The sequence below is a fragment of the Aplidium turbinatum genome, chromosome 17 (genome assembly GCF_918807975.1).
Source record: "Aplidium turbinatum chromosome 17, kaAplTurb1.1, whole genome shotgun sequence".
Classification (NCBI taxonomy): domain Eukaryota; kingdom Metazoa; phylum Chordata; class Ascidiacea; order Aplousobranchia; family Polyclinidae; genus Aplidium; species Aplidium turbinatum.
The window spans coordinates 2,596,486-2,622,063 of NC_137488.1; the positions used below are offsets into that span (position 1 = coordinate 2,596,486).

The 25,578-nt window shown below is 37.2% G+C and overlaps 1 protein-coding gene across 1 annotated transcript in view; it reads left to right on the plus strand.

Annotated features, from left to right (window-relative positions):
- LOC145786860 (sodium channel protein type 5 subunit alpha-like) overlaps positions 1 to 24,100 on the plus strand; it is a 61,575-nt gene extending 37,475 nt beyond the window's left edge. The window contains exons 17-44 of the mRNA XM_082598600.1: positions 83 to 195; positions 743 to 883; positions 1,287 to 1,460; positions 1,940 to 2,113; positions 2,950 to 3,117; positions 3,674 to 3,829; positions 3,933 to 4,137; positions 5,512 to 5,640; positions 6,056 to 6,273; positions 6,367 to 6,429; positions 6,732 to 6,884; positions 7,000 to 7,173; positions 7,539 to 7,661; positions 8,659 to 8,741; positions 9,688 to 9,957; positions 10,419 to 10,500; positions 10,874 to 11,075; positions 11,549 to 11,670; positions 12,398 to 12,542; positions 15,946 to 16,053; positions 17,209 to 17,333; positions 17,843 to 18,037; positions 18,888 to 19,005; positions 19,519 to 19,664; positions 19,902 to 20,093; positions 21,002 to 21,204; positions 22,093 to 22,290; positions 23,785 to 24,100. Coding sequence (XP_082454726.1) covers positions 83 to 195; positions 743 to 883; positions 1,287 to 1,460; positions 1,940 to 2,113; positions 2,950 to 3,117; positions 3,674 to 3,829; positions 3,933 to 4,137; positions 5,512 to 5,640; positions 6,056 to 6,273; positions 6,367 to 6,429; positions 6,732 to 6,884; positions 7,000 to 7,173; positions 7,539 to 7,661; positions 8,659 to 8,741; positions 9,688 to 9,957; positions 10,419 to 10,500; positions 10,874 to 11,075; positions 11,549 to 11,670; positions 12,398 to 12,542; positions 15,946 to 16,053; positions 17,209 to 17,333; positions 17,843 to 18,037; positions 18,888 to 19,005; positions 19,519 to 19,664; positions 19,902 to 20,093; positions 21,002 to 21,204; positions 22,093 to 22,290; positions 23,785 to 23,833 — 4,229 coding nt within the window. The 3' untranslated portion in view covers positions 23,834 to 24,100. The remainder of the gene's footprint in view (positions 1 to 82; positions 196 to 742; positions 884 to 1,286; positions 1,461 to 1,939; positions 2,114 to 2,949; positions 3,118 to 3,673; positions 3,830 to 3,932; positions 4,138 to 5,511; positions 5,641 to 6,055; positions 6,274 to 6,366; positions 6,430 to 6,731; positions 6,885 to 6,999; positions 7,174 to 7,538; positions 7,662 to 8,658; positions 8,742 to 9,687; positions 9,958 to 10,418; positions 10,501 to 10,873; positions 11,076 to 11,548; positions 11,671 to 12,397; positions 12,543 to 15,945; positions 16,054 to 17,208; positions 17,334 to 17,842; positions 18,038 to 18,887; positions 19,006 to 19,518; positions 19,665 to 19,901; positions 20,094 to 21,001; positions 21,205 to 22,092; positions 22,291 to 23,784) is intronic.
- The last annotated feature ends 1,478 nt before the right edge of the window (positions 24,101 to 25,578 follow it).

A 25,578-nucleotide genomic window follows, 5' to 3' on the forward strand; every position in this document is an offset into this window, starting at 1 on the left:
ATGTACTCCTTGATATGATCATCATTATTGGTAACGAAACAAACTGAGATTTAAAGTATTAACATCAAGTGTATTCGTGCAGATCATCATCATCATCATTCACAACGCAAGAGAAAAAAGTCAACACACAAAAGCTTTTCTACTATACTCATCAATAACTTTGCCAGGTGGAAGTGTATTCCAGAAAGTGTAACAGTAAGTTGATGATCTACCTTAAAACTGCTTTATATAACATCTGCATCTGCACTATTTTTCGGTGTTTATGTGCAATATTCTAGCTGAAAACCATTACAAGAAATGCACGCACATCTCTTGATACACATACCTACCTTTCGGCCCTGCGTCAAGAGCCTCTGCAAGTATGCGAAACTACCAAGAATAACCTATCAAGGCTTTGTCAGTCTGATGGTAAAGATTCAAAACCAAACCAGTTAGTGAAAACGACCATTTTTGTGCTTTGCAGTTTCTTGAAACAGTGTTTGACTGTTCCTTTTTATTTGTGTCGTAATTGCTTAAAACTTTAGACAAATACAAGGCGTTGAAAACTTCTTCAAAGCTCCAATGCTGGGTGCTTCTCTATGTTGATCATGTTGCAGGTTTTGCAAACTTAAAATTCAAGTAAAATTTAAAGTTCTTCATTTCGTAAAATATCAAAAAAAAAATGATTAAAGACGTTAGTAACAACAAAACATGTTATCTGCAACCATCACCATCATCATCACTATCTCTTCATTTATTGCAGAACAAAGTTAGAGATTTGGTTCTCAATCCCTTCGCCGACGTGATCATAACATTGTGCATCGCCCTCAACGCGATCTTCATGTCGATTGAACACCACCCGATGGAACCAGGCTTCACACAGATGCTCGATCAAGCTAACTTGGTGAGTAAAAGGGTCCATAGAAACAGTAGCTACAGTAATTTTACCATCCCTTGAAACCGTTAAATCTGCCAGCCAATCCTAGCCCTTGTGTGGTCTGGTGTTGATGTGATTATTACGAGATTTCATACTTAGCTCAAGAACGTTGGTTTTCACCAAACTCAAGTAATCAGCAGTGTTGTGATCTATCGAAAAGAAGTGATAATTTGTTAATAGTAGGCTAATCATTTCCATAGAGGAAAGCACATTTTTCTTTAAATATAACCATTTATGAAAGAAGTGAAGCCAAATAGAAACAGTAAACAGAAAACGAGTAAAGCAAAAAGCATGAACTGAAAGTAGGTATTCTTTAATTTCTAAAAATACACGACTTCATTTTTGTAAACTAGATAAATTTCTTTTTCAGTTCTTCACCGTTGTCTTCACTGTGGAGATGATCACTAAAATAGTTGGGTTATCTCCTTACACTTACTTCCGGCAACGTTGGAATGTCTTTGACGCCGTGGTCGTGCTCTTTAGTCTGTTGGAGATTGTCATCAAGTCAACAGGGGGGTTCACTATCTTGCGAGCCTTCCGCTTGGTGGGTTGTTTGCTGAGTTACCCTTTTAAGAAACTGCATAACAAATATATCACTCCAATTGGGGTAATGTAGTCAGATACTTGCAGGTTGCCTCAACACGTTTCAAGATAAAGTGTTTCACAACACAATGTCCTGTTCAATCAACACAAAACAACAAAAACAAATTGGCATATCAATTGGTTGGCACTCTCGATATAATATAAAATAATATTTTAACTTAAATTATAATATTAACTCATTACATTACATGAGTTACCAACTCATTGTAACCAACATCTTGATTGAATGAAGCCTAGCAAAGTGAGTGAACAACTCCATGACCAGCAACCGCAAAACAAGGTGGATGGACTCGCTTTATTGATTGATAAATTGCTTGGATTTGCCATCTTACATTCTGATAGCAAACAAACTTCACTTTCATCATTGCATGTAATCGTTTGTTAGATGCTTGATGGGACATTTTGACAACTTTGTTACAGATGCGTATAGTCAAGTTGGCAAAGCAATGGCCGACCTTGAACAAGTTACTTCGAATTATTGGCCGGACCCTCGGCAAGCTCTGGCATCTGACGCTTGTCTTTCTTCTGGTGCTCTATATATTTGCTGTGGTCGGTATGCAGCTGTTAAACAAAGACTATAAAGAAAGATATCAGGTTGTTAGAAATATCACTCGATACAATCTTTTTTGAATTGTAAGAACCCTTCAAGGTTTAAGAGCAAAATGGTTGGAACGTCTGGTTAATCTAATCAAAAAATAAAGAGCCCAAAATGTAGATACCAAACTCATGTTCAGCAAACGTTTCGAAAACTAAACTGTCTTCATCTTCAGTATTAAAATATAAAGTGGAAACAATAATGAAGCAATAGCATTAACTAACTTAGGAAAAGTGACTAAAGCTAACAGTAACCTATGTTTTGCTTAACACAAGCTTCTAGTACAAGTTCTCAGCACAAGTTCTTATAATCAGCTTTAATAAATGCCACGTGCTGCAAAACAAATGGAAGATAGACACGTGCAGTGGCAGAGGTGTCATTGACAAATACTGTATTACAATGGGTGCAGAAAAAGCAAAAAACTACATTTTTGAACATTATCACAACTGTACAAATAACAATACTGTGCTGTCATATCCAGTGGCATACAATGACCATTTTTTTGGGGTGTTAACATTTTTTTAGAAAATTTCAAACAAATGCTTGATCTGCACAGTCACTCTTTATATCATACTACATCAGTTTATTTTGATGTGAGCTGAACAGATATTAAGCAAACTGCAAACATAATCGTGTGCGTTTAAAGTCTGCTAGAAAACAGTGAACACCCAAAAAACAGTCACCGTACGCTATGATTGTATCTCATAAAATATGATGTGAAAAAAAAATTTAAAGCTTGATTTGAGACACTAAAGTTACGCTAAATCAGTCGAAGTGTATATTGCAAACTTATCTCGTTGATCTGTGTAATAATCCAGGATGTTGTTCAACCCAGGATAACCTTCCCCGGTGGCATTTCTGTGATTTTTGCCACGCTTTCATGGTGGTGTTCAGGATACAATGCGGGGAATGGGTTGAAAACATGTTTGTTTGTGTGAACGTTGCCAGGCCTGAAGTGTGCATCCCATTCTTCATCATCATATATTTTATTGGAAATCTTGTGGTGAGTGTGTATTGATTTAATTTGAATGCACAAAACAAATATTGGATTTCACTACTTAAAAACACTTTATTGTTTTGTTGATTTTTTCTGTAAATATATTTGTATATTTGCGATCTGCGGTGTCAAGCACTTTAGCAAGGTTTTGGCAAGCAGAGAACATAGTTGATAGCTTCTCAGGAATGTGTTTATTTCGAGTGCTCAATCGATGTCAGCAGAGACCACCGTCAGCGCACCTTCTGAAAATGGCTGTCTACGCGCTGGAGCGGTCACGATTGTCGTGAAGACATTGATTTCACTTCTGGTGCTTGTTAGTTATGATCGCAGTTACTTATAGGAAAAGTGACGTAGATGTTGCCTCCATCTTCCCCACACACCCACCTGTGTGATCCTAATATACAGTAACTAGATGTCTCAAATCTAGCATGGAGTTTTTCCTGGGAAAGACTTTTCTTCGTAAACAATAACTAATGCTTAATAGATCAATTTGCTTTAATTAAATGATTTTTTTATCAATCATTTGTTCCAAACATTGTATTTATTACAATTCATTTTTCAGATTCTCAATCTGTTCCTTGCACTTTTATTGAACTCGTTTAGTGGAGATGTGCTTCAACAAACTGAAAGCGAGTCAAATAGCATCTCAGAAGTTTCGAAACGAATCAAAACGTGGGTGAAAGCACAAAGAAAGAAGGTTAAATGCCTTGCAAGAAACGTAAGTTTCTTTTGTCTTGTTTAAAAAAAAAGTTTTTTCTGCGATTTTCTTCAAAAAAGTTTGCATAAAATCAAAATCTTTAAAACAAATGTCTTTGCTTTAGCTTTTCTGCTGCCGATTCTTAAAAGACAGAGTCATGATTTATCCGAAAATATCAAAGTGCGGAGTTCGATCCCCTGATGAAGTGCAGACCCCCGACACTGAGCTCACTGTCATCACCATTGATAAGAAGTCGGAAGGAAGTGATATCCTGCTATCCCCGAATGGAAATAACATTCTGACGATAATGGAAGGCAAGGAAAGTGCTGGTTAGTGATGGATAGCTTCAAAACAAGTGCAGTGCAGCTCAAGCTGGAATTAAGTCCAATAAATCGTGTGTAAATGTTTAGCAACAGTGCTGCCAGTTTTAAGCAACTGATAGTCCGAAGCTCGTTTTGCATTGGTTTTTCAAAAAGAAGTACGTTAGGTTGAGTAGGTGTTCTGAGGAGATTTGTATACCGTTTGGATTTTTTTTTTAATTTGGTCAAACTAGCATTAATTCTGCGTGTGTGTAGCAAAAAAATATTGTTTTAAGTTTATTAGTAACGCCAGAAGAACCTTTTTTTTTTTGCTGACTTCATTGGGGCAAAACGGACATGTGCTGCTTGGGGCAAAACGGACACACTCAGCAAGTTCTTGGTTTTTAGAACGCCGGTTTAAAACACGTGATATCTCATGTTTGATTGCATATTTTATCAATAAAGCCCGAAAATTTGCACATGTAATGCATGTAATGCACATGCCATCATGGTGACCTTGTTTTTTTCTTATTGACAATTTTATTGTTTGGTAAATATGGTTCATAAAAATTAGCCGTCATTCGCATTTTTTCTTTACAGGTAAAAACAAATTTTAGTCAGAAAAGCATGCTAAGAGTGAGATTCATTTGCTAAGAACCAGCCTTTTATACTAAAAACATAATAAAAACTAAAAACATCACACCCTGACCGTTTTGCCCCATGGCTGGGGCAAAACGGTCACCAAAGCAAAAAAAAAGAATTGCAAATAATTATTGATCTGAATAAATAATCATGTTTTAAACATTGCAAATGTGTTCTTGTTTGGTGCCTCAATGTACCTAACGCATGAAACGCAAAATATTGTAAACAGAAATTAAATTAAAGAACTTTAAAATAAACATGTCCGTTTTGCCCTGCCTTCCTCTATGTTATCTTTTCACTTATAAATATTATGTGAAGTAAAATATTATGATACTTTTCGTCTGCGATGACAGAAAATTAGAAAATCCTTCATTTACTGCAGCTTAGTTATATTCATAATTCTCTTTCAAAGCCATTTTCATCGAACCTCAAATATAGAAAAAGGCCCAGTTATGATTTCTGTAGCCTTTGCTGAGCAATGCTTAGCAAATACAACCTACTGCTGTCCAAGTCAACTCAAAGAGCATGTGACGTTGTGTTCAGGATTTCAATGGCTGTTGGCTATTGTACGGCTTGCTTAGGATCAAATCAATGAGTAGAGATCACACAACAGAGCTGTAAACAGAGTGTGTGTGGTACAACAGCGTTACGTTTTTATAAGCAGATCAAAACAAACTTTTGTGAGTTTTGAAAATGATTTGAATAATGTTACTTACAAATTAATCCGATCGTTTTTTAACTGAAAATAATTAAATGTTTTAGACGAAAGTGCAATGGAACAACAAGAATTAATCTCCAAACGACATTCTGATATTTTTCTCAACATTGAAAACGGCCATTTTAAATCAAACTCAATCGGATCTTACCATAAACCGTTTCCACACCATGAAGGTAACTTTTTCCTTTGAGCTTCTTAGCCTTAGAGTCGACCTTTTTTACAGGATGTCGAATCTTGTCTCACTTCACCGAGAGGTCATTTGAGAATAGTTGCAGTTTTTGTTTCGTGATCAACACATGGATCTTATTTATCATTTGGTGGTATGAGAATGGTGCTGTCATTTACGATAGATTTTCTTAACGCCTCATTGTAGGAATCGGTAACCTGCTTATATTGCAGACCTGTGTGTATAAGATGGATGTCATTACCACGGACCTGATTAGTAACGGACCAATATGTGACTGATTAGTAACCAACAAAAAATGAAGCAATGGATGTTCATTTAATATAATTCTATTTAAATGTTTGATAACATATCAACTATCATTTTTTCTATGAAGAACTGAGCTCATTCTTTACCACTTTCAGTCGCGAGCAGAACAAGTCATTCACTGCAGTCAGTGTCCGACTGCTCCTTGCATTCGTCATCGTCCCGAAGAAGTCGTCGTCAACGCCGTACCAGCAGAAGCACCGCGGTGCGGGCTCGGCAACGGTACCGAGGGATTAGTTCCAGCTCAGATCATGCCAGGAGAGATCACTCGGATGCATCAGTCAGTCAGGAACGGAGGAGGGATGGTGGAAGTCAGGTGGGTGGTGCTTGGCTTGTATCGTTTTATTCTTGTTTGAATGTTTGTTATAAAAATCCACCTTTATTTAATAATGATAATAATTCATTACAGGCGAGCAATGTTGACGTGTCGAATAAAAGTGAAAACGAAGAAAACCAAGACGGGACCAGCAAGGTAGGTTGATGTGCAACATTTATAATCTGGTCGTCAATTAATTGTCATCGGCAACAGGTTTTTCTAAATCAACATTTTTTAAATTCTCTTTATTGAGTTCACACACTTTGTGCACTTTAAACTAAATTGACACCAGTGTCTATAGATGTCACTTTGGTTGTAAAGTCTGTTGTTATTCATCATAGATAAAATTATTGTAAAAAATCAATCTTGATCATTTGCAGCAGCCTAAATTAAAACCACATCTAATACAATAATGTCAATCAACAAACTAGAAACAATATTGTTTTGTTTGTTTTCAGAAATCAATTGAGCCATGCTTGTCGTGTTTCCCGGATTCCATTTTTGAGCGTGGCTTGTTCTTCAAACTCCGCCAGTTCGTCTACACAGTCGTTGAGCATAAATACTTTGATTACCTGGTCATATTCGGCATCCTCCTTAGCAGTATAAGTTTGGTAAGAATCTACTTCAATTTAAGTTTGTCAATTGAAGTATAAATGTTGAGAGGAATCTATTGAATCTCCTCAGTTTTAATTGTTGAGCTATAATAAATATTTCTTTCATGCATAGGCAATGCAAGACATTTACTTGCACAAAAAACCAGCGGTGGAACGAATCTTTAACTACGTTGATATATTCTGCTGCGTCTTTTTTACCTTGGAAATGATCATGAAATGGATTGGATACGGATGGAAGAGTTACTTCAGTAATCCGTGGTGTATACTTGACTGTGCTATTGTCATGGTAAGCTATAGTGCAGTGTCGGCTTCAAAATGTTTGTCATTCCTTTCTTGAAACATGAACAAGCGATCGGCAATGGCCTTGCTACGATCCAATTCCTGATCATCTCAATATTTTGCATGATAATCAATATTTTGTCAATATCAATATCTATCAATAATCAATATCAATATTTTGCATGATGATCACGATCTCTAGCGCTACTCAGGGCAGCACCTGTTGCTCTTTCAGTGTGGACTCCACTTCTTATCGTCGAGCACCGGTTTCATCAACCTGGTTGAAGAACTTAAAGAAAATTAAATTCATGATCAGTATTGGAGATAAACTAAAAAATCAAAGTGCTCTTAAAACTCTTTTTTTAAATTTAGATTTCAATCATAAACCTATCCATGACCTCAGCGGAACAAGCAAACCTCAGTGCGTTTCGCGCTTTGAGAACTTTCAGAGCTCTTCGACCTCTGCGAGCGCTATCACGATTCAAAGGGATGAAGGTGAGAAGGATTGTTTCGCTATTTTTGACCTAAGAAAAATCAAGTAATTAATTTCTGCATTTTTATGGCCAATAGTTGGATTGTTTTTGTCTCATTTCTAAGACGACATCAGGAACGTAGGAGAGATTAAGAGAGCAATCGCCCCCCAAAACTTTTTATCTTGCCTCCCAAAATATCATGTTTCAATGTTATTACAATGTTGTTTCAATACCATTATTATTCATGTTAAATGACGTTTATCGCCTCCAACAGTTGCTTGTGCCCCTAAAATTTTCTTTTTATCTATGTCACTTGACGATAAACGCCGTTTGCATCGCAGCCTGCAAAATACTTAGCAGGGGTGAGGTGATTACATTGGCATTTTAATTGATTGCGATTAACTTGCCTATTCTGCAACAACTAACAAGATTGTCATTGGCCTATCCAAGTTTTGAAGTAGTCAGTTGCAATGTTTATTCATAATTTCAAAATACTTGCTGATAATGAAACTTGAAAGACATGCCACACGACACTGAAATGCCGATGGGCTTGTATTATGGGCAAGTTATGAGTATATAGCTACAAATCACTGCTACGGAACAAGTTATGAAATAAAGGCTATAGATTAACATAACTCTGTTTGAACCTATTTGATCATCGTTATTGTTATTTACTCATTTTTAAATTTGACTCAATGCGTTCAGTGAGTTGACTGAGTTCCATTGCTTGTAAATAAATCTTTGACATGAGGGAGGCTGCTTTTTCAAAGCAGTCCTTGCTTTCATATTCCAACTGTAGTGTTTGTTGCCACAAGATATTGAAAATTATAGCTATCTTTGTTACCTTTTGTTGATTTTTTTCACATTGCTGTCAAATATATTATATTGTTCTCTTGCTAGAGATCGAACGTTTGTTCTAGAAAAATAAACAATGCCAAATATTTAATGTTGTCATTGGGTATCTGCCATTAAATTTGCTGCTTTAAACTTGTGGCTCATCACTTCTTCCTCCTCTGCAGGTCGTAGTCGATGCGTTAATTCGAGCTATTCCTCCTATTCTTCACGTCTTCTTCGTCTGCATGGTGCTCTGGTTAATATTCGGGTGAGCATTTTAACAACTGGCTCCTCCCAGAATCATGTTGTCAATGGTCGTACACAAGATTTTTCTTGACAGAGGCATTCCAACTGTTTTAGAATAACGTCCATTTGCTGAGAACACTTGGCATGGAATGATGCCATGTCTTGACAACTCGTCAAATTAAACTTCTTCGCTTTTGCTTATTCGTTTTTCTTGTCATTAAAAATCATCAGAGTTGCCAGATTGTTTGCACTGTGTAAGCCGAAACGAAGCCATTTTATAGTAACTACTTTATTGCAAATTTCTCAAACTAGTGTTAAATGATTTTTTCATCAGTATATGTTGCAAGATATTTCACCATGGGTGAATCTAAAATTGATAGGCCTAGTTAGTGTATGTCGCAGACATTTTAATTCTTTCATAAATCTGATTGGCTTTTTCTCATATCTTATCTACATAATTTATGTAAATTAATTCTACTTGTTTGAAGCAGCAGAAAATTATTCAGGAATAAATGTGTTGAGAGTTACAGTATTATCAGAAACGAAACGAAAACTATTTCTAAATTTCCTTAGCATTTAAGCCTAAAATTGAAACAGATAGTGCAAAAAATGGCCAAGTTTGACCTAATGTGAAAAGTGGCCATACTGGTTCAAGTTTGAAAAGTGTAATTTTTTATGGCCAACTTATCGGCAAAATACACAAATCAGGCAGCCCTGGTACATATAAAACCAACTGTCGCAACCCTAAAAAACTAGTACTCAATGTCAAGCAAAAAGTTAATTTTACTAAAGCGAGTTGAGTATATTGTTTTTGACAAAAGCTTAAATCAGATAAGTTGCTTTGTTTTACTTTATGAAAAGGTTATATCGATAAACTCACGGCGCTTCCAGTGTGGTGTTGCCATTACGTTTTTTTGCTTTTATGCTTTTCACATCTTTTTAATTTAAGATATTCTCATGTATTTTAGCATTTTAGGAGTGAATATATTCGGTGGTCGCTTTGGAAGATGCGTTGCTTTGCCCACTGGAGATATTTTACCCATGCGAGTTGGCTACAACGAAACGGAAAGTTTTCGAATGAACTTACCCCCGACCACAAAATCTTTAGAAGAACAGTGCTCAGTAAACAATACGATGCTGATGAAATATCTTCGAAAGGAAATCCTCCTAAATGCGTCTGCAAATTCCGTTCTTCCTGCAGTCAGAGATAAAGCTGAATGCGAGTTATGTGGCAAGATGTAAGTGCCATGTTAGAAGATGCGACGGAATATTGTACAATATCGGCTATGGTTGATGAGCTAAATTATCAACACCAAGAGTTGTGTTACCCACAGCAACGTTGATAGCGAACTACAGCCAATCAACATACCAATCATCCATCTAGTTTTTATTGTTTTATGTAGTTTATGTGAATAAGTTTTTATTAGTTTTTATAATTACCTTACGCTCTTTTCACTTGTGAAATTGTCAAGGTGTTGTGATTATGCCAAATTCGTTGTTGCCTAATTATGATATCACGTCGGGCTCGGGCGCGCTTTAACGGTCGCTTGTGTCGCTTTTTCCTTTTGTTTAGGTCTCTGCCATGTCGTGATAAGCATCATCTTCCTTTCATTGGTCAGAAATGAACTGAAGTAACGTTAACAAATTTAAAGTAGATCGACTCTTACTTTTATTAAAAGAACTTTGTAACTAATTCCAGGCTCAATTCGGAGGACATCAACTGGCACGTACCAAACGTGAACTTCGACAGTGTCCCTCAGGCTTACCTGGCCTTGATGCAGGTAAGTTCATGCCATAGCAGCTATTCTGCTTGGAGATTCATAGAACAAATAATTTGTCAGCTATGACGTCAACTGCCCACCATTTTATCCACAATATTTCTAAACAAAATATCAAGAGATGGTCAATTGAGAGAAGGATACAGTAGTCAAAAAAAGTGAAAAGATTTTTAAAGAAATTTTTATGCTTTGAAAATTATGTTCGTAAAAATCAAAAGTATAAGATTTGAAACTTGTTGTTCACGGTCATTGCTTACATATTTTTAATGGTCATGAAATCCTTAAACATGAACAAAACTTTGCCTAGTACTATAGACTACGTGCATTACACTGTATAGTGCGCAGCTTATGTTACCAAATCACTATTTGATTTGAGGTGGCGACGTTTAACGGCTGGTTGGAGATTATGGAGTCAGCTGTCGACATCACTGGCATTGAGATGCAGCCCCACTACGAAGTCTCCTTTGTCTATTACATCTATTTCTGCGTTTTCATCATTTTTGGTGCATTCTTCTCACTCAACTTATTCATTGGAGTCATCATTGACAACTTTAACCAACAGAAGATCAAGCAAAAAGGCGAGTGAAATATTTTGATTGTTAATTGGTTTGAATCTTTATCCTCGGACTGACAAAGCATTTGATAGATTATTCCTAATAGTTTTGAATACTTGTAGAGACTTTGAATTACTGACTTACCTAGATTGACAGAGAAAAATTTCCTTTTGCTACTTGAATGTGTCATTGTCTGTGAATCATTCCATCCACTAGCAGTCCTTAAAATGCTTTGCTCAAGTGCACACCCCCAGAGTCGAACCAGCGATGCTTTATCTTGCGGCTTCTTCGTGCACTAAATGAGCGCTTAATCAGTTGAGCTATTGACGCGGCGGACGGGGAGGGTTTTTATGAAATACGAGCATACAATGCAAATAAACATACATGCTACACCTGCATTATCAAATTAGGTTATGTTGTTATTAGCCTGCCTGCTGCAAAGAACCTTTTATTGCTCAAATCTTTTGCTAATAAACTTCACACATCTTTCCTCACAGGAGGAGATGATGGTGTGTTTCTTACTGAAGAGCAGAGGCAATATTATAACGCCATGAAGAAAATGGCGTCGAGAACTCCAACCAAACCCATACCAAGACCAGACAATCCTTTTTCAAACAAGGTGATCCTATGAACAAACGTGATACTGTGGTGACATCCAACATAAGAAAACAGGATTGTTGATTTCGTAATCACAAATGTTTAAAGTATTAAATGTCTGTTGTTTTAAAACAGAGGCAGCTGATAAGATCGCTAAAAATTAATCAACTTTAGTCTTGTCTGTAATTTATCGTAGACCTTTCACCTCAACAGGTGGCTTTTTCAAAATCCTTTTCAAATAATCAGTTACCTGTTTAATATTAGACAATTACTCACCAGATAATCACACAAACCTATAGGCTCTATCTGTGAATGTTGCCAAAATAGCAAGCCTTTCAAAATTGAGGTGGTACAAAAGAGATTCTCTGTCTGAAAGGCTCAAATGAAGAAGTCAGTGCAATCAGTTGTACAATGTTAAGCTTGAGAAAAACAATGGTACCTTACTCTATAAGTTATGGGAAGCTTAAGCTACCACTGGTCGAAAAAAAGTTGGGGGAGTAGAACAAGAATCAATTCAAATTTATTTTTCATTGCTGGTGCGAACATGTAGAGAACGATAAAGTAAACACACGAATTTGGCACCAACAAAAGGAAAAGATGACAAAACCAAAAGGTTTAAAACATCCATCGATAAAACAGTGTTTGGAAAACACCATAATAAATTTGCACAAGCGTAATGTAGTTTAATTTTATGGAGCGATTGAGTGATATATCAACCATAGATGTTTATGTTAAACTTACATTGGCAGATCTATGATTTGGTGTCTGACAGAAAATTCGAGATAGGCATCATGGCGCTCATACTGGTCAATCTTGTTGTCATGGCAATTGAGCATTATAACATGTCTCCTGAATTGAACGATGTTCTCCAAAAACTCAACTTTGCTTTTATATGTAAGTAGGACAGGAAATTGATTGTTTTTATTATGTGTTTTCTTATGTGCTTTAAAAAAAATGTAGTTTTAGCGGTATTCATGAGAAATCTGCAAAAATTACTCGCATATTTAAACCTTGAAATATTGGTATATTTCACCTGTATAACGGGCTTCGTTCAGTGGCGTAGCTAGGGGGGGGCGGGGGGGCGGACCGCCCCGGGCGGCACGTTTTCAGACAGGACGTTTTTTTTTTTTTATAATGCAAAAGTACACAAAAAATAAAAGCAAACAGAATGGCAACGTTCAAAACACAGGGCCGGATTTAGCCTAAGCGCTGCCCTAGGCAGATACGAAAAGTGCCGCCCCCTAAAAAAAAATTTCGATGGTGCGCTACGATTTATATTTTCAATTCCTTACAAAAAAGTTATTTGCACAGTTTATTTGAATACATCAATGAATGTCATTGCATAATGAACTAATTGTTCAAAATCGCTTGCGGCGGGCTTTCTCTCTTGCAAACAAATCACTAATTTCTTCAAAGTCTGTAGAAACAAGTGAAGATGAGTTAATCCTCAAAAATGTGAGATCATTCAAGCGATCATTCATGGTTTACATACTTTAAGCATCAAGGCAAGTACACAAAATAGCCTGCAACTTTTCCATCAACCTAACATTGACTAAAAACATTTTTTCTAGGCTCCTTTAAATTTATTAACAGTGAAACAAACCGAACAAAGATTAATAAAAATTGCACAGACAAACCCTAGTCCTCCATACTAAGCGAGACAGAAAAATAAAACAAGCGCTAAGCAGCACATATTGTTGAAAACCAATCAAACGTGAAGTAGCCTACTCTAGGTGCGATAACTTGCCATAGCCTACATGACTTGCCGCACTGTTTATAAATGTGTGTGATGTGATAAAATATTTATTAATTCCTATATATCTGTTGTTAATTATTATATTCACGTACAGTATTATCATTTATCAATGTAATATATTCGTATATTTTGCCGCCCCCAATAGTTTGCCGCCCTAAGCAACTGCCTACTCTGCCTACTGCTAAATCCGGCCCTGTCAAAACATCTTAAATATCTAAAAACGTTTCAAATTTTCATGAATTTTTCTGCCGTTATGTTTTTAATACGTTACAAAATTCCTATACTAGCCTTTATTAAGCAGAGGCGGAAACATGCTCATCAAATTTGGGTAGCCTTGTAAAAGGTTACAAATTGATTATTTTAATTCTGCAGCAGTTTTTGTGCTTTTGCATTCAGTATATTACTAGATTATAGCGGTCAGTGGCGTAGCCAAAGGGGGGAGGGTTGGGGGTTTCAACCCCCCCTTTTGAGCAAAACTAAATGGAGAAAACTGAATCACTTTTTGAATTTTACGAAGCAGATCTGCCGTGTATAAACGCCCTTGCTATTATATCTGAACTGCGTATATGTGGTATCGATGTCTTTTCAATTCTTCCCAAACCAGTTTGCCAAAAAGTGCTGTAAGTGCATTGCCATTTTGCCCGCAGTCAACGTTTCCAAACATTAATATTTTACTCCGCATTCTGGCTACTCTTCCAGTTAGCCTACCACTTGCACCAATGAAAGATCTTTTTCTGCTCTTCGAAGACTTAAACTTATTTAAGAAATTCAACCTCTGAAAACCGATTAAACGGTTTGGCTTTGGTTAATCTGTATAGAAAATTGGTCCCAACTGTTGAGGATGTCATTAACAAGATGTGTGAAAAAGTTCGTCGACTTCCTTTTTCCCTTTAGTTTCATCAGTATCAATGATTTGTTGCATTCTTATTGCATGTGTTGATGATTTTTTCATAGCTGTTAGCTGTAAGCATGATTCTACTAATTCGACATGTTAAAGCAATTCTGGTGCTTTATCTTTTAAAATGAGTAAGAACTTGTGTGTCATATTATGCTTTATAATTCGAATGACCTTTCAGAATTCATATAGCAGGGTGTGACCGCTCTACAACGGTTCAGTATTCATGGTATGCAGCTAACTCGTGCAGTCGATGGAAACACCGCAATATCTACAGCTGTGAAAAATTGCACTAACCTTTTATAGCCTATACCCTATTCCAGTGAATCGTTATACAAAACTTGAATATATCAGAAATAAAGTAACTTCTTTGTCTCAAAGCTTTTTGTCTGACACTCATTAAGATGTATGACGTCTATGACGTTACATTTTTTAAACTTCGGGTCAACTTTAAAACATAAAAGTTAGTGACTTACCGGAATAAGATCGTTTTTTGGATCAACTAAGGAGAAAATTGATAAATAATAAAACTGTAATAATCTCGCAAAAAAAGCAATCAACCTATGTCTCTAAAAAAAGGTTTGCCTAATTTTAAACGAAACTGCATTAAAAGAGCTAGTTTTGCCAATACCAAACATTCAAATATCTCAGTCAGGAATTAGCAACAAGAAAACATAAAGACTTCAGCTTTATTTTCGAAAAATGCCGAAGAAAACATGACCATTTTACAGGAATATTCATACCCACATTTTTGTTGAAAATGCTCTCAGAATGCACCAAATTCAAAGTAGTTTTTCAAAATTTTCTGGGGGAGGCCCCCCAGACCCCCCGCCGATAAGTGTCGTCTTCGGCGAGTACGCCGTCGGGCTTCGCCCGCCGGCCGTCAAAACCCCTCCCTTTCACAATTCCTGGCTACGCTACTGATAATGGTACGTTTGTCTGACTGTACACCGCAAATTGAAAATAGCACGTTACGTATTGCAGTGCTGATAAAAAAACGCATTTCATTTTCACATGCTTTTTCTTGAAGGGGCGGCAAAATCTGAATCCGCCCCGGGCGGCACATTCCCTAGCTACGCCACTGGCTTCGTTATTTCTGATTTTGAGTTCAGATATTTGATTGCAACAAAATTGTTTCTGTCATCGTACACAGAGTTGTTCCAGATTTGACTACTCTGTTGCCCAAGGTCAATGATCCATGTGCAACACTATGAGTCTATAATCCATAAAGGACACCAACAACGCAGCTTTTCTAGTGCATCCAGGGTTATATAATCAGTTTGAGAGTTAGATTCTACAAAAATATTTCTTCTTTTTGCTTGCTAACGCAAGCTTCCCGCCATGGACTTCATAGATGATGCCGTTTAATGGATTTTATAGTTAGTATTATAACCAGAAGAAAATGTTTGTTCTTGTTATATTTAGAGCCAGTTATAGGCCTACTGCGTGTCACGTTTCTACCGGATTAACCAGATGTAGCAACACTGGGATGAAGCTCTCTGACGACGCTTTCTCTGGTTGTTCACTTTCGACGATTATTCATTTGCAAACTTTTGATAATTTGTTAAAGGATTCTGATAAACTTATGGCCTGCTATCGGTTTACGATGTCAATAATTTCTTTCACACAATGTTTGTCCTCTCCAGGTATATTTCTTCTGGAGGCCATCTTGAAGTTGATCGGTTTGCGCCTTCACTACTTCCGAGTGACGTGGAATGTCTTTGACATGTTGGTTGTGGTCGTATCGTTAGTAGGTAAACCACTTAATGAGAATTTAATGTTTTGTTCCGTAAACATGACTTTTATAGTTTTACACCATTTCTTGGATGAAAAAGAGAATTGGTAAACCCATCTGAATAATATTGAACTTATTGATTCAGTGATCATAAATATCAAGACTGTTTGTTGTGAAATTGAAGAATTTAGTCTTTATCCAAATTCTATCTTCACAACTAGTTAGAAATCTCCTATAGAGAAAAACAAAATCGACATTGGAAAGCTTTCTTAAAGGAGAGACATTAATGTCAAGTTTTTGCTTTGCTTCTGTGCACAGTGTTGATTGTCAGTCCACTGTGTCCCCTCATCCCAGTCAAGCTGAAAGTTCTTCAAAAAACTTTTATAAATTTCAAGCTGGGCATGATTGTTTTGTGTGTTCAACACAACGTCATAATAACGTTGTGTAGCGTTGCATGACAGCAGTTGTACAGAAGTTTGAAAGCAAACCATCAAGTTGTTACCCATGTAAGAAATGTTTCAACAAGAGTTGCTTGATTTCATATTATCACATCAAATGCACCTGGAAATGTTGGACCCAAACCTAACTGCCTCTTCACACCGATGTGTTACTTTTCCATTAATTTTTTTTCTGTTTTTTTTTTGCGTTCACAAAACAACTTAACATTCTAACATTCTTGTTACGTGATAATTGGTTCCGCTGTAACAACAACACTTTGCTGATGCAAAAAAAAACTATTTGAGAACTTCACGGTAAACCCAGTAGTTTCAAGATGTGTTTGTAGTCCCATACGTCACTTACCTGCATAAGTGAACAAATAACAATCACTTTCTAAGTTTATCGCAAGTTGAATAATTTAATTTTTGTAAAAACAACTGGATGCAGTTCGTGCTGCCACAATGCCAAAGATCTCAATGCGTGACATTTTCATGCTCAAATACTCTGCGTGTTTTTCGTTTAAAAAGTAATAGCGTTTGCTGTTGTTGAAAGTACGAAGTGGTCATTGTTTGGAAACTAACTTTCCACTTAGTTTGTTATGTCTGTTTTTAGCCATTCACGCTTCACAGATTTGCTTCTTCACTGCTGTTTGCTACTCATATGCGTTAACTTCACTTTCACTGGCTGACAGCAGCATGTCCTCACTAACGTCCATTTTGCAAACCACAAATTACAGTGAACATCTCCACAGCCACTGGATTGAATGACGTCATGTCTCAGTACTTCGTGCAGCCAACCATCTTTAGAATCGTCAGGCTCTTCAGAGTCACAAGAATACTCAGATTGATCAGAGAGGCCAAGGTAATATCAACTTATCAATATGTTTTTTTGTTGTACTTTGTCACAAATCACTTTTGATACGCACTAGAAATCATCCACTAATGTCACAAAACTATCCAACTCAAACCTACCTCCTAAACGCGGAACGTTTCTTGACGAGTGTTTAAATTGGAAAGTAAAGTTTGGTCAGTTGGAAGAAAGGAAATATCAATGGAGTCATATCAAGATAAAGTTCAAACAAATAACCAGAAAGGGAATACCGCCGCTGTTTCACAACGAGTCTATGCAATTTGTTGAGCAATTGTCTGTTTAAAAGAGGCTTTCAACGGTAGAGCGTTGCTACTGTATTACGTCACAAAGTAAATTTATCTCAGCTGAGTCTCAATTATCTCTAATATTTTTAAAATATGTCTAATGGGCCAAAACATCTCTTGCTTTAGTGTTTCTAATCACTTTGTCATTTATAGGTGACTGTCATCACTTCCTGTCTTCATACTAATTCTTGTATTAATAATTATTTTTCTCCATAGGGGATTCGAACGCTGCTCTTTGCACTTATGATGTCATTACCCGCTCTATTTAACATCGGAAGTCTCCTCCTACTGTTGATGTGTATCTACGCGATCATTGGAATGTCACAGTTTCCTTACGTCCAGCACATCGCAGGAGTAGATGACATTCTCAATTTCGAAACCTTCCCAAATGCTTTCCTGCTTCTTTTCCAGGTAAAATATCCAGCAATGCAATTGTGTGAATGACTTTGCTTGATATAGAAAAGCTAGCAAAACATTATTTAATGTTTTAAAAGTTACCGTTTTTAAAAGTTTTAAATATGCAAAAAGCTAGCTACATTATTCCATGTTTATCCTTCATCAAGCGTAGTTACTAGTCTATAAAACCCATGATGTTTCATCCTTGTTTGGGATCATCAGAAGGGTGAAGCAGCCTGTAAGGGGTTTTAGAGACGAGTAACTGCATTTGATGTAATTCGCTCTGCTTGGCGTTGAGCACTTTTTTGTAGTATTAATAATATTTATTGCTTGTTCCCTATTTATATCAACAGTACCGGTATTCACTTTATGTTGAGCAACAATTTGCATCGCATTTCCTCGCCTGTCCACACAGGGTTGTTCCTATTCATAAGTAACATCTTAGAACATAGACAAAGTAATTGTAAACTTTACAAAAGCTGATAAGGTAGACACCACACACTACAAAAGTTACTGATCACATTTTACTTTTTCTTGATATAAATTTTGTCAATAACTAAGAAACAAATATCGAGTTCCACCATTGAGCTCCTTGTATATGCTCTAGAATTGTGCGTCATATGTTGTAACAAAAAAATGTTTCCGGAGAAGCGGCATAGTGTACGTGACGTGCTGGCACGGCTATCGTTGACACAGACCTGGTGTTTAGTCTTTCCTGAGCTTCATGTGTTGTGTTCTCAAGCAAAACTTGCAGTTGAGTAATTTTTACTCTGTTCCATAAACGCATCCTTCAAACTACGATGTCGCCTGACAGTTCTAATTTCAAAAGTAGCATGAAAGTAAAAAACAAGCTCGTACCTTCCAGGTGTCAACCTCCGAGGGATGGGACAGGTTCATAGAGCCGCTCTTGAGAGACAAAGCGCCATATTGTGACGACAAGCCTGCGGATGGTTCACCTGGCAACTGCGGAAATCGCACCATCGGTAAAACTTCTACTGCTTTGTTCAGCAAATATTCATCTTATTATTAATCACCGCAATTAGGCAAAATCCGTTGGACACAGCTTTCATTTCAATCAGCCATAGATTTTTCTCAGCATAACGTTTTGATATGAAATTTAAGCAAACTATATCAAGAGAGTTTTTTCTGGGTTGTTTCTTCAGTTATTGTTTTTTCTTTTAATCATTAAACCTGTGGTTTTTAACCGGGTAGGGGGTAATCTAGTTTCTTAGGGGTAAATCTAGTTGCTTAGTTTAGTTCAGTTTTATAGTTTCTTAGAATCAATTTCAAGTAAGCCTACCTCACTCATAGGTGTCGTAATCAACAAAAACAAAATTACTTTTGGTGCTGCAGTTGTTCGAGACTGGGTGAGGGAGCGCAGAGCTTGTAATCATTGTTAAAGGGAGGCGTGGCAAAAAAGGTTAAGAACTATTGCTCTAAACAATCTCAATAATTTTGTGTCTTAAACTGGATAATCAGCGTTAATTTATTTCCAGGAGTTTTGTACTTCGTTACGTACGTTATGACAACGTTTCTTATCGTTGTTAATATGTACATCGCCGTCATACTTGAAAACTTTGAGGTTGCCACACGTGAAAACGCAGAACCTCTCACCGCCGACGACTTTGAACAGTTTTTCGAGGTGAGTAACAATGGGGTTATTCTATTGTATGTGTGATGCATGATAGTTTCCACATCAGCATCAAATTCTTTTGATTTCTTGCTGATGACTTCCTAGTGCAAACCACCTTGTTGTGTGGAAGCTAAGGCATTCGCAGAGAGCTATAATTTGGTTTTAAAAACACCTAATTGACTCTCTTAATACTCAAGTATATTTATAAAAAACCAACGCATTCAATTCAAGATCTGTTTATGACAGGTATGGCAACGGTATGACGATCGTCTGACGCAGTTTGTGCGATATGATCAGCTGAAGCGTCTCCTGAATGACTTGGACTACCCTCTGCAAGTCGTCCACCCTAACACGGCCTTCATATCCTATTCCCACATGAGAATAACCGTGGACGGACGAATCCACTGCCTGGAAGTTATCATCTCTCTCATCAAGAAAGCAAGTTTATTTTTACTTTTTGATATTATCAAATACAACTTGAGCTTAATTTCCACTTTTCACCTTTGAAAGTGGTTTTCTGTGACGTCATGTAGCCTGGTAGTATCATGTAGCCATCAGCACAAGGCTGAGCACTCACTAGTACAGCGAGCAGTTGCGATTCGCTAACCATAACGGTGTAGCTTCCACGCTAGCCATTTAGACCACCCAATCAACTATATGTTTCTCGGCAGCCGATTGTAGCAAGAATTGACAACGATAGACACCGTGTTTCGCCCATGAGGCTGGGCTCGTCAGTATCGCACCACTAACTCATGCCACAAGAGTAGTAGTTAAAATGTTTCTACAAAAGTCAAAAAAAAGCCCGGCCTCATGGGCGAAACATGGTGTTTATCGCTGTCAATTCTTGCTACAATCGGCTGCCGAGAAACATGTTGCTACATGTTGTAGAATACTTCACTTTAGAATACTTCACAGTGTAGATTCAAACGATCTGTTATAGCCTGATGCTGCGGGTTCTTTTTGGCAATATCAAATTACACTAGCTTTCAGAACACAGTTCCCTAGTCATGTGTTATGACGAATCTTTAGAATAATGACAATGTTTTAACTGCTGTAGGTTACTTTCAAAATTCTTTATTTTTTAATACTTTATACTATACTTGAAGGCAATCCGATAATTTTGGGAGTGCTTTTAAAACCCCTTGCATTCCCCTGATGTCTGCAAGTTAGGTTACTACAAAATTTTGCAAGAAAAAATCAGTTTCATTCCCAACGTTTTGTTAATGACCACAACTGGCTAGATCAAGAAAGTGAAGCTCTTCAACAAAACGGCGCAACGCAAAAGCACATGAGTGCAACGAAAGAACTAAAAATGTACAAGCAACTTATTTCGCTGAAACACGCAGGTCCTTGGGGATTCCCCACAGCTTAAAAACCTCAAAGAAGCGATGTTGGAATCGTTCATGCTGAAATGCAAGACAAAGGAGCAGCTTGCCGAAGCCACTGAGACAATGGACTCGGAAGAATTCGTTCGAAGAATCCGAGCCATCGTCATCATACAAAGGGCGCTGCGGGACCACTTGGCCATGAAGACAAAGCACCACAAAAAGTGATTTTATTTGTGAATTTTATCTTGATTTTAATTTTGATCAGAAGAATATATGACCTTGCTTCAAGGTAGGCTGTTATTTTTATCACAACTAACAATCATTAATTTTTCCCACCCAGCGGCCAGGTTTATAACAAGAAATGTTGTCCTGGAGCTACTACAAAGAAATAGAAAGAAAGTGTGATATTCGAATGGATAGTTCACGCAAAATAAACCATTTGGGGTTTGCAATGCTCGATGCTGACAGATTACCCCAGTTCTGGCAACAATTTAAAAACTTTAAACAGTTTATAAACATGTTAATGAATACCATACCCAGTCTAAATGTAATGAAAAACTTATCATGAAAGTTAAGTGGTATCTCTAACATTATTCTAACACAGTGGTTTTCTACCAGGGTTCCGCGGAACCGTAAGGTTCCGCCAGTAAGTCTAGAGGTTCCGCAAGTTTACATTCAAATCCGAGAGTCTATTTTATTATTATATGCATATTGTTTAAATATAATCATCAAGCACAAGAGGCGAGCACAATTGCTGTCTGTGGAAGATGAACTTCGTGTGTGTCTGTCAAACACACGACCCAATATTAAACACTTGTGCAAGAAACACCAGGCTCAAGTTTCTCATTAAATTTTTTATGAGAAAATAAATATAATTGTTTACAGTTTGTATTTTTATTGTAAATAAATAAATCTGAACATAAGTATTTTAAATTAATTTTATTAATCAAATGATGCTTTTTGCATAAGGCAATTAAATTATTGAACAGGAGTTCCTCGAGCTTTTGAAATGTTTCATTGGGTTTCGTCCCACCAAAAAGGTTGAAAACCACTGTTCTATCACAACGAAACTGCTATTTCGCCCCGAATATCTAACTTTCATTCCACAGATATCAAACAAAATCTCAAGCGAATTCGAACGGAGACAGCTCTCGGAACTTTTTTCGACGAAAGCGATCAAAAGCGAGGTTGTCTAGAAACAGTTCTGAGTTCGGTGACGGATCTGGCTCAAGTGCCAGTTACATCAACTCAAGGAATTCAACAGATAGTGAAACAGCAAATCATACGGTTTCTGCAAAAGAAGCAATGTAAAGTATATGTTTCACCAGAATCACTAGGACGAATGATTACCTTCATGGTACACATCTGACTTCGTATGGTCACATGTGGCTTTACGAGACGACGGACAACTGGTTTATATCCATCGCACAATCAACCTCATTAAACAAGCAACAAACTTTGCTTTCAACATGTTGCTTTGCATTAAAACAATTGTAAACCACAAAAGGTGTCGATATAGAATGTGATCTGCTGAAGTTTTATGGTGTGATAAATTGTGGTCTTGGCTACAATTTATTTGACCCTAACTTTAGCCTACAGGCTACACCGTGAGACCATAGGAATTTAGCCCGTAGAAAAGGGAGCGTTCTTCCCGGCAGTCAACACAAAGCTTAGGGAGTACTCACTAGAACAGCGAGTAATTTCGATTTGCTAATAATTACGGTTTAACCTCAATGCTAGATATTACGACTATCCAATCAACTATATGTCGATTATAACAAGAATTGACAGCGATAGACACGTCTTTTGCCCATGTGGTTAAGGTCATCAGTATCGTACCACCATTGTTGTCAATTCTACCTGTAATTGGCTGCCCAGAAGCATGTACCTGAAATGTTACACTATAGTATCACACAAACTATGATAAATACAACCAACTGTAAAGCTGTAAGCTGATAAACTATCGCCTAATGACCAGTAGTGTTGGGAATTTATTTCAAACTAACATCCAACAAATTGTGATTGCTGGTGAATACATAGAATACATCTTCTTCGTAACCTCAAGTTATACTAGAAACCAAACGACATTGATGTGAATGCATAGTGTGATTGTGAATATTGTCAGTGATGCGAAAGAAAGCACAACATACCCTAGATCAGGGGGCACCAAAGTAGCCTACAACCCACAGATCAGATGCAGCCCTCGAGGTTGATCCACAAGGCCCGCCAACGTCACATTGTGCAAGGAATGTGACATAACGCTGAGTACAAATCCTTTTAAAAGTGAACACTGTGTGAAATGTTGAGCTTAAGTTGTCCTATTCAACTTTTCGTCCTTTTTATTTTCTAAATACTGAATAATTTGGGTATTAAATCTGGATTATTTTATTTTCTCATTTCTAACAATACAGTAGTTGCATTTAGCTGATGAATGTGAAACTAAATTAGAGACATACAGGTTGTTATATGTATTGTTAAACTTTTTGAAAGTATTTACTGTTTGACTTTGTTTATGTGACTTTGAGAGTTTATGACAAAATAATGATATTTTCCTCCACAACCCATTTGCCTGCAACTATCACTAAACGCGTCAATTGTTGAATACATCTGAATGCATCCCACCCACTCTGTTGAATCACCACCACAGGTTGCAAACTGTTAAAGAAAATCGTTATGTGGCCGGAGAGCATCTCTTCTCGCAGTCACCCGGCCCTTTCTCAAAAAATTTTGGTGACTTCTGCCCTAGAAAGTCATAATCACACTGCTACATGTCTGTCCGTTCTGATTTTCTTTTCTTTCAGGTTTTATCAGCAAGAAAAGAAGGAACTACAAGAACAAGATCCTGGTTGAAGGAAAGAATCAGAAGTTGATGTTGATATTCAATAAAAGGCACGAATTGAGGGCGTTTTGTCGGAGAAGGGGAACAGAGTTGCTTGTACAAAATTGAACTGTAGATTGTCTCCAGTTCGTTTATGTTTATTTTTGTTTTCTTTGTATTTTTATTTTTTCAATTGATTTGAATCTCACCATTATTTCTGTTATTGCTTCAACATACGAACAGTTTAAAGTGTTTGCGCTTCATAAATCTGTTCCACTGTAGGTTGCTCATCAATACAAACTCCAGCAGTTTCAGCTCTTCAAAGCAGGCGCATGGCAATAAAGCAGTGAGACAGTAGATAATCTTGGCAACTGATAAACGACTAGAATTAATTTCGGACAACAAACAACGCCTCCGGCCTGAAATCTGTTGGCCTTAATGGCCATGTCAGGAATGAAACTTGGTTGGAGTTGCCTAAACAAGGGGTTTCCAAACTGTGTTGCCACACACTGGTGTGCCGCCAAAGCCTGGTGTTTTGAATGTTGCAGCCGTAAGAGCAAATCTGCTAAGAGTCAAATGAGTTAATTAGACAGCATCTTTGCTTTCGTGTTGCAGTGCGCTACGATAGATTGCGTAGACCTACGAATCGGCTTTTTTTGCACTGACACTGATCAAGCCCCGAGTCAAGGCTATTTGTGCACACCTTTCACATTGCAGTAGCATAGACCAACTAGCAAACAAATTCACTGGTATAGCCTACATCAGTGGTTCTCAACCTTTTTTGTACCATGGACCATTTTTTTAAGAAAAAAATTCCATGAACCACTTTGTTTTGCTTACACCCAAGAAGGCCATTTGTGGAAACTATATCGTGCATAGGTCAGTGACCTCTAACGTCAGTTCTTTGCCACAAGCAATATCTTCTAACTTGTAGACTAGACTCAACCAAACTACTTGCCCTATTTAAACAACTACAAGCTGAGTGGGACCAGTGGCGGATGTAGAAAAAAAATTGGGGAAGGCAACAAATATTTGAAAGAATCAAAACTCGCAAGATTAAATAAGCAATGAAAAGTTTAGGTGTAGAAAACAAACAATTGTAGCAAGAGGTCTGGGGGTTTGACCCCAGATAATTTTGACAAAACAAACTTTGTTTTGCTCGCTTTTTGTGTATTTTTAAGCCCAATAATAATGTGCTTCTTTGTCAAGACACACACCTTGTAGTTGACCGAATTCATCAAATGAATATTGGATGACTTTAGAGCAGTGGTTCCCAAACTGTGGTACGCGAAGGTCTTTCAGATGGTACGCGAGAAACTCACTGAAGTTGACACGTGGACGTCCACGGTTGACAGCAGTTAAAGTAAAATAACTGAATACAATTTGCTCAAACTTTCAAATTTCTCAATGTGCATTATTGTGTCATAATCAATGTTATTCGTAGGAGATTCAAGCGTTTATGACACAACATTTAGGTCAGTAGTTTTTAAACTTTTTTCGTTGCGACGTTTTCGAAAATCTTTATTGGACTTGCGACTTACTCAGCGATAGAAATTTCAGTAATTTTTATTTATTTGTGTCTCTCTCTAGCCTTTATTTGTCGCGCGACGAAATGAATTTAGAATTGCGCTATGTGATTGTTAAACCAGAAGCATTTGCTACAGTTTCGCAATGATGAGTTCTCATGCACATGTCAGGGGATAACAATATCTGTGAGCGCTTTATTGTGCAATTGAGTTTAGATACGAAGCGGAATCATTGTGTGACGCCCTTGAAA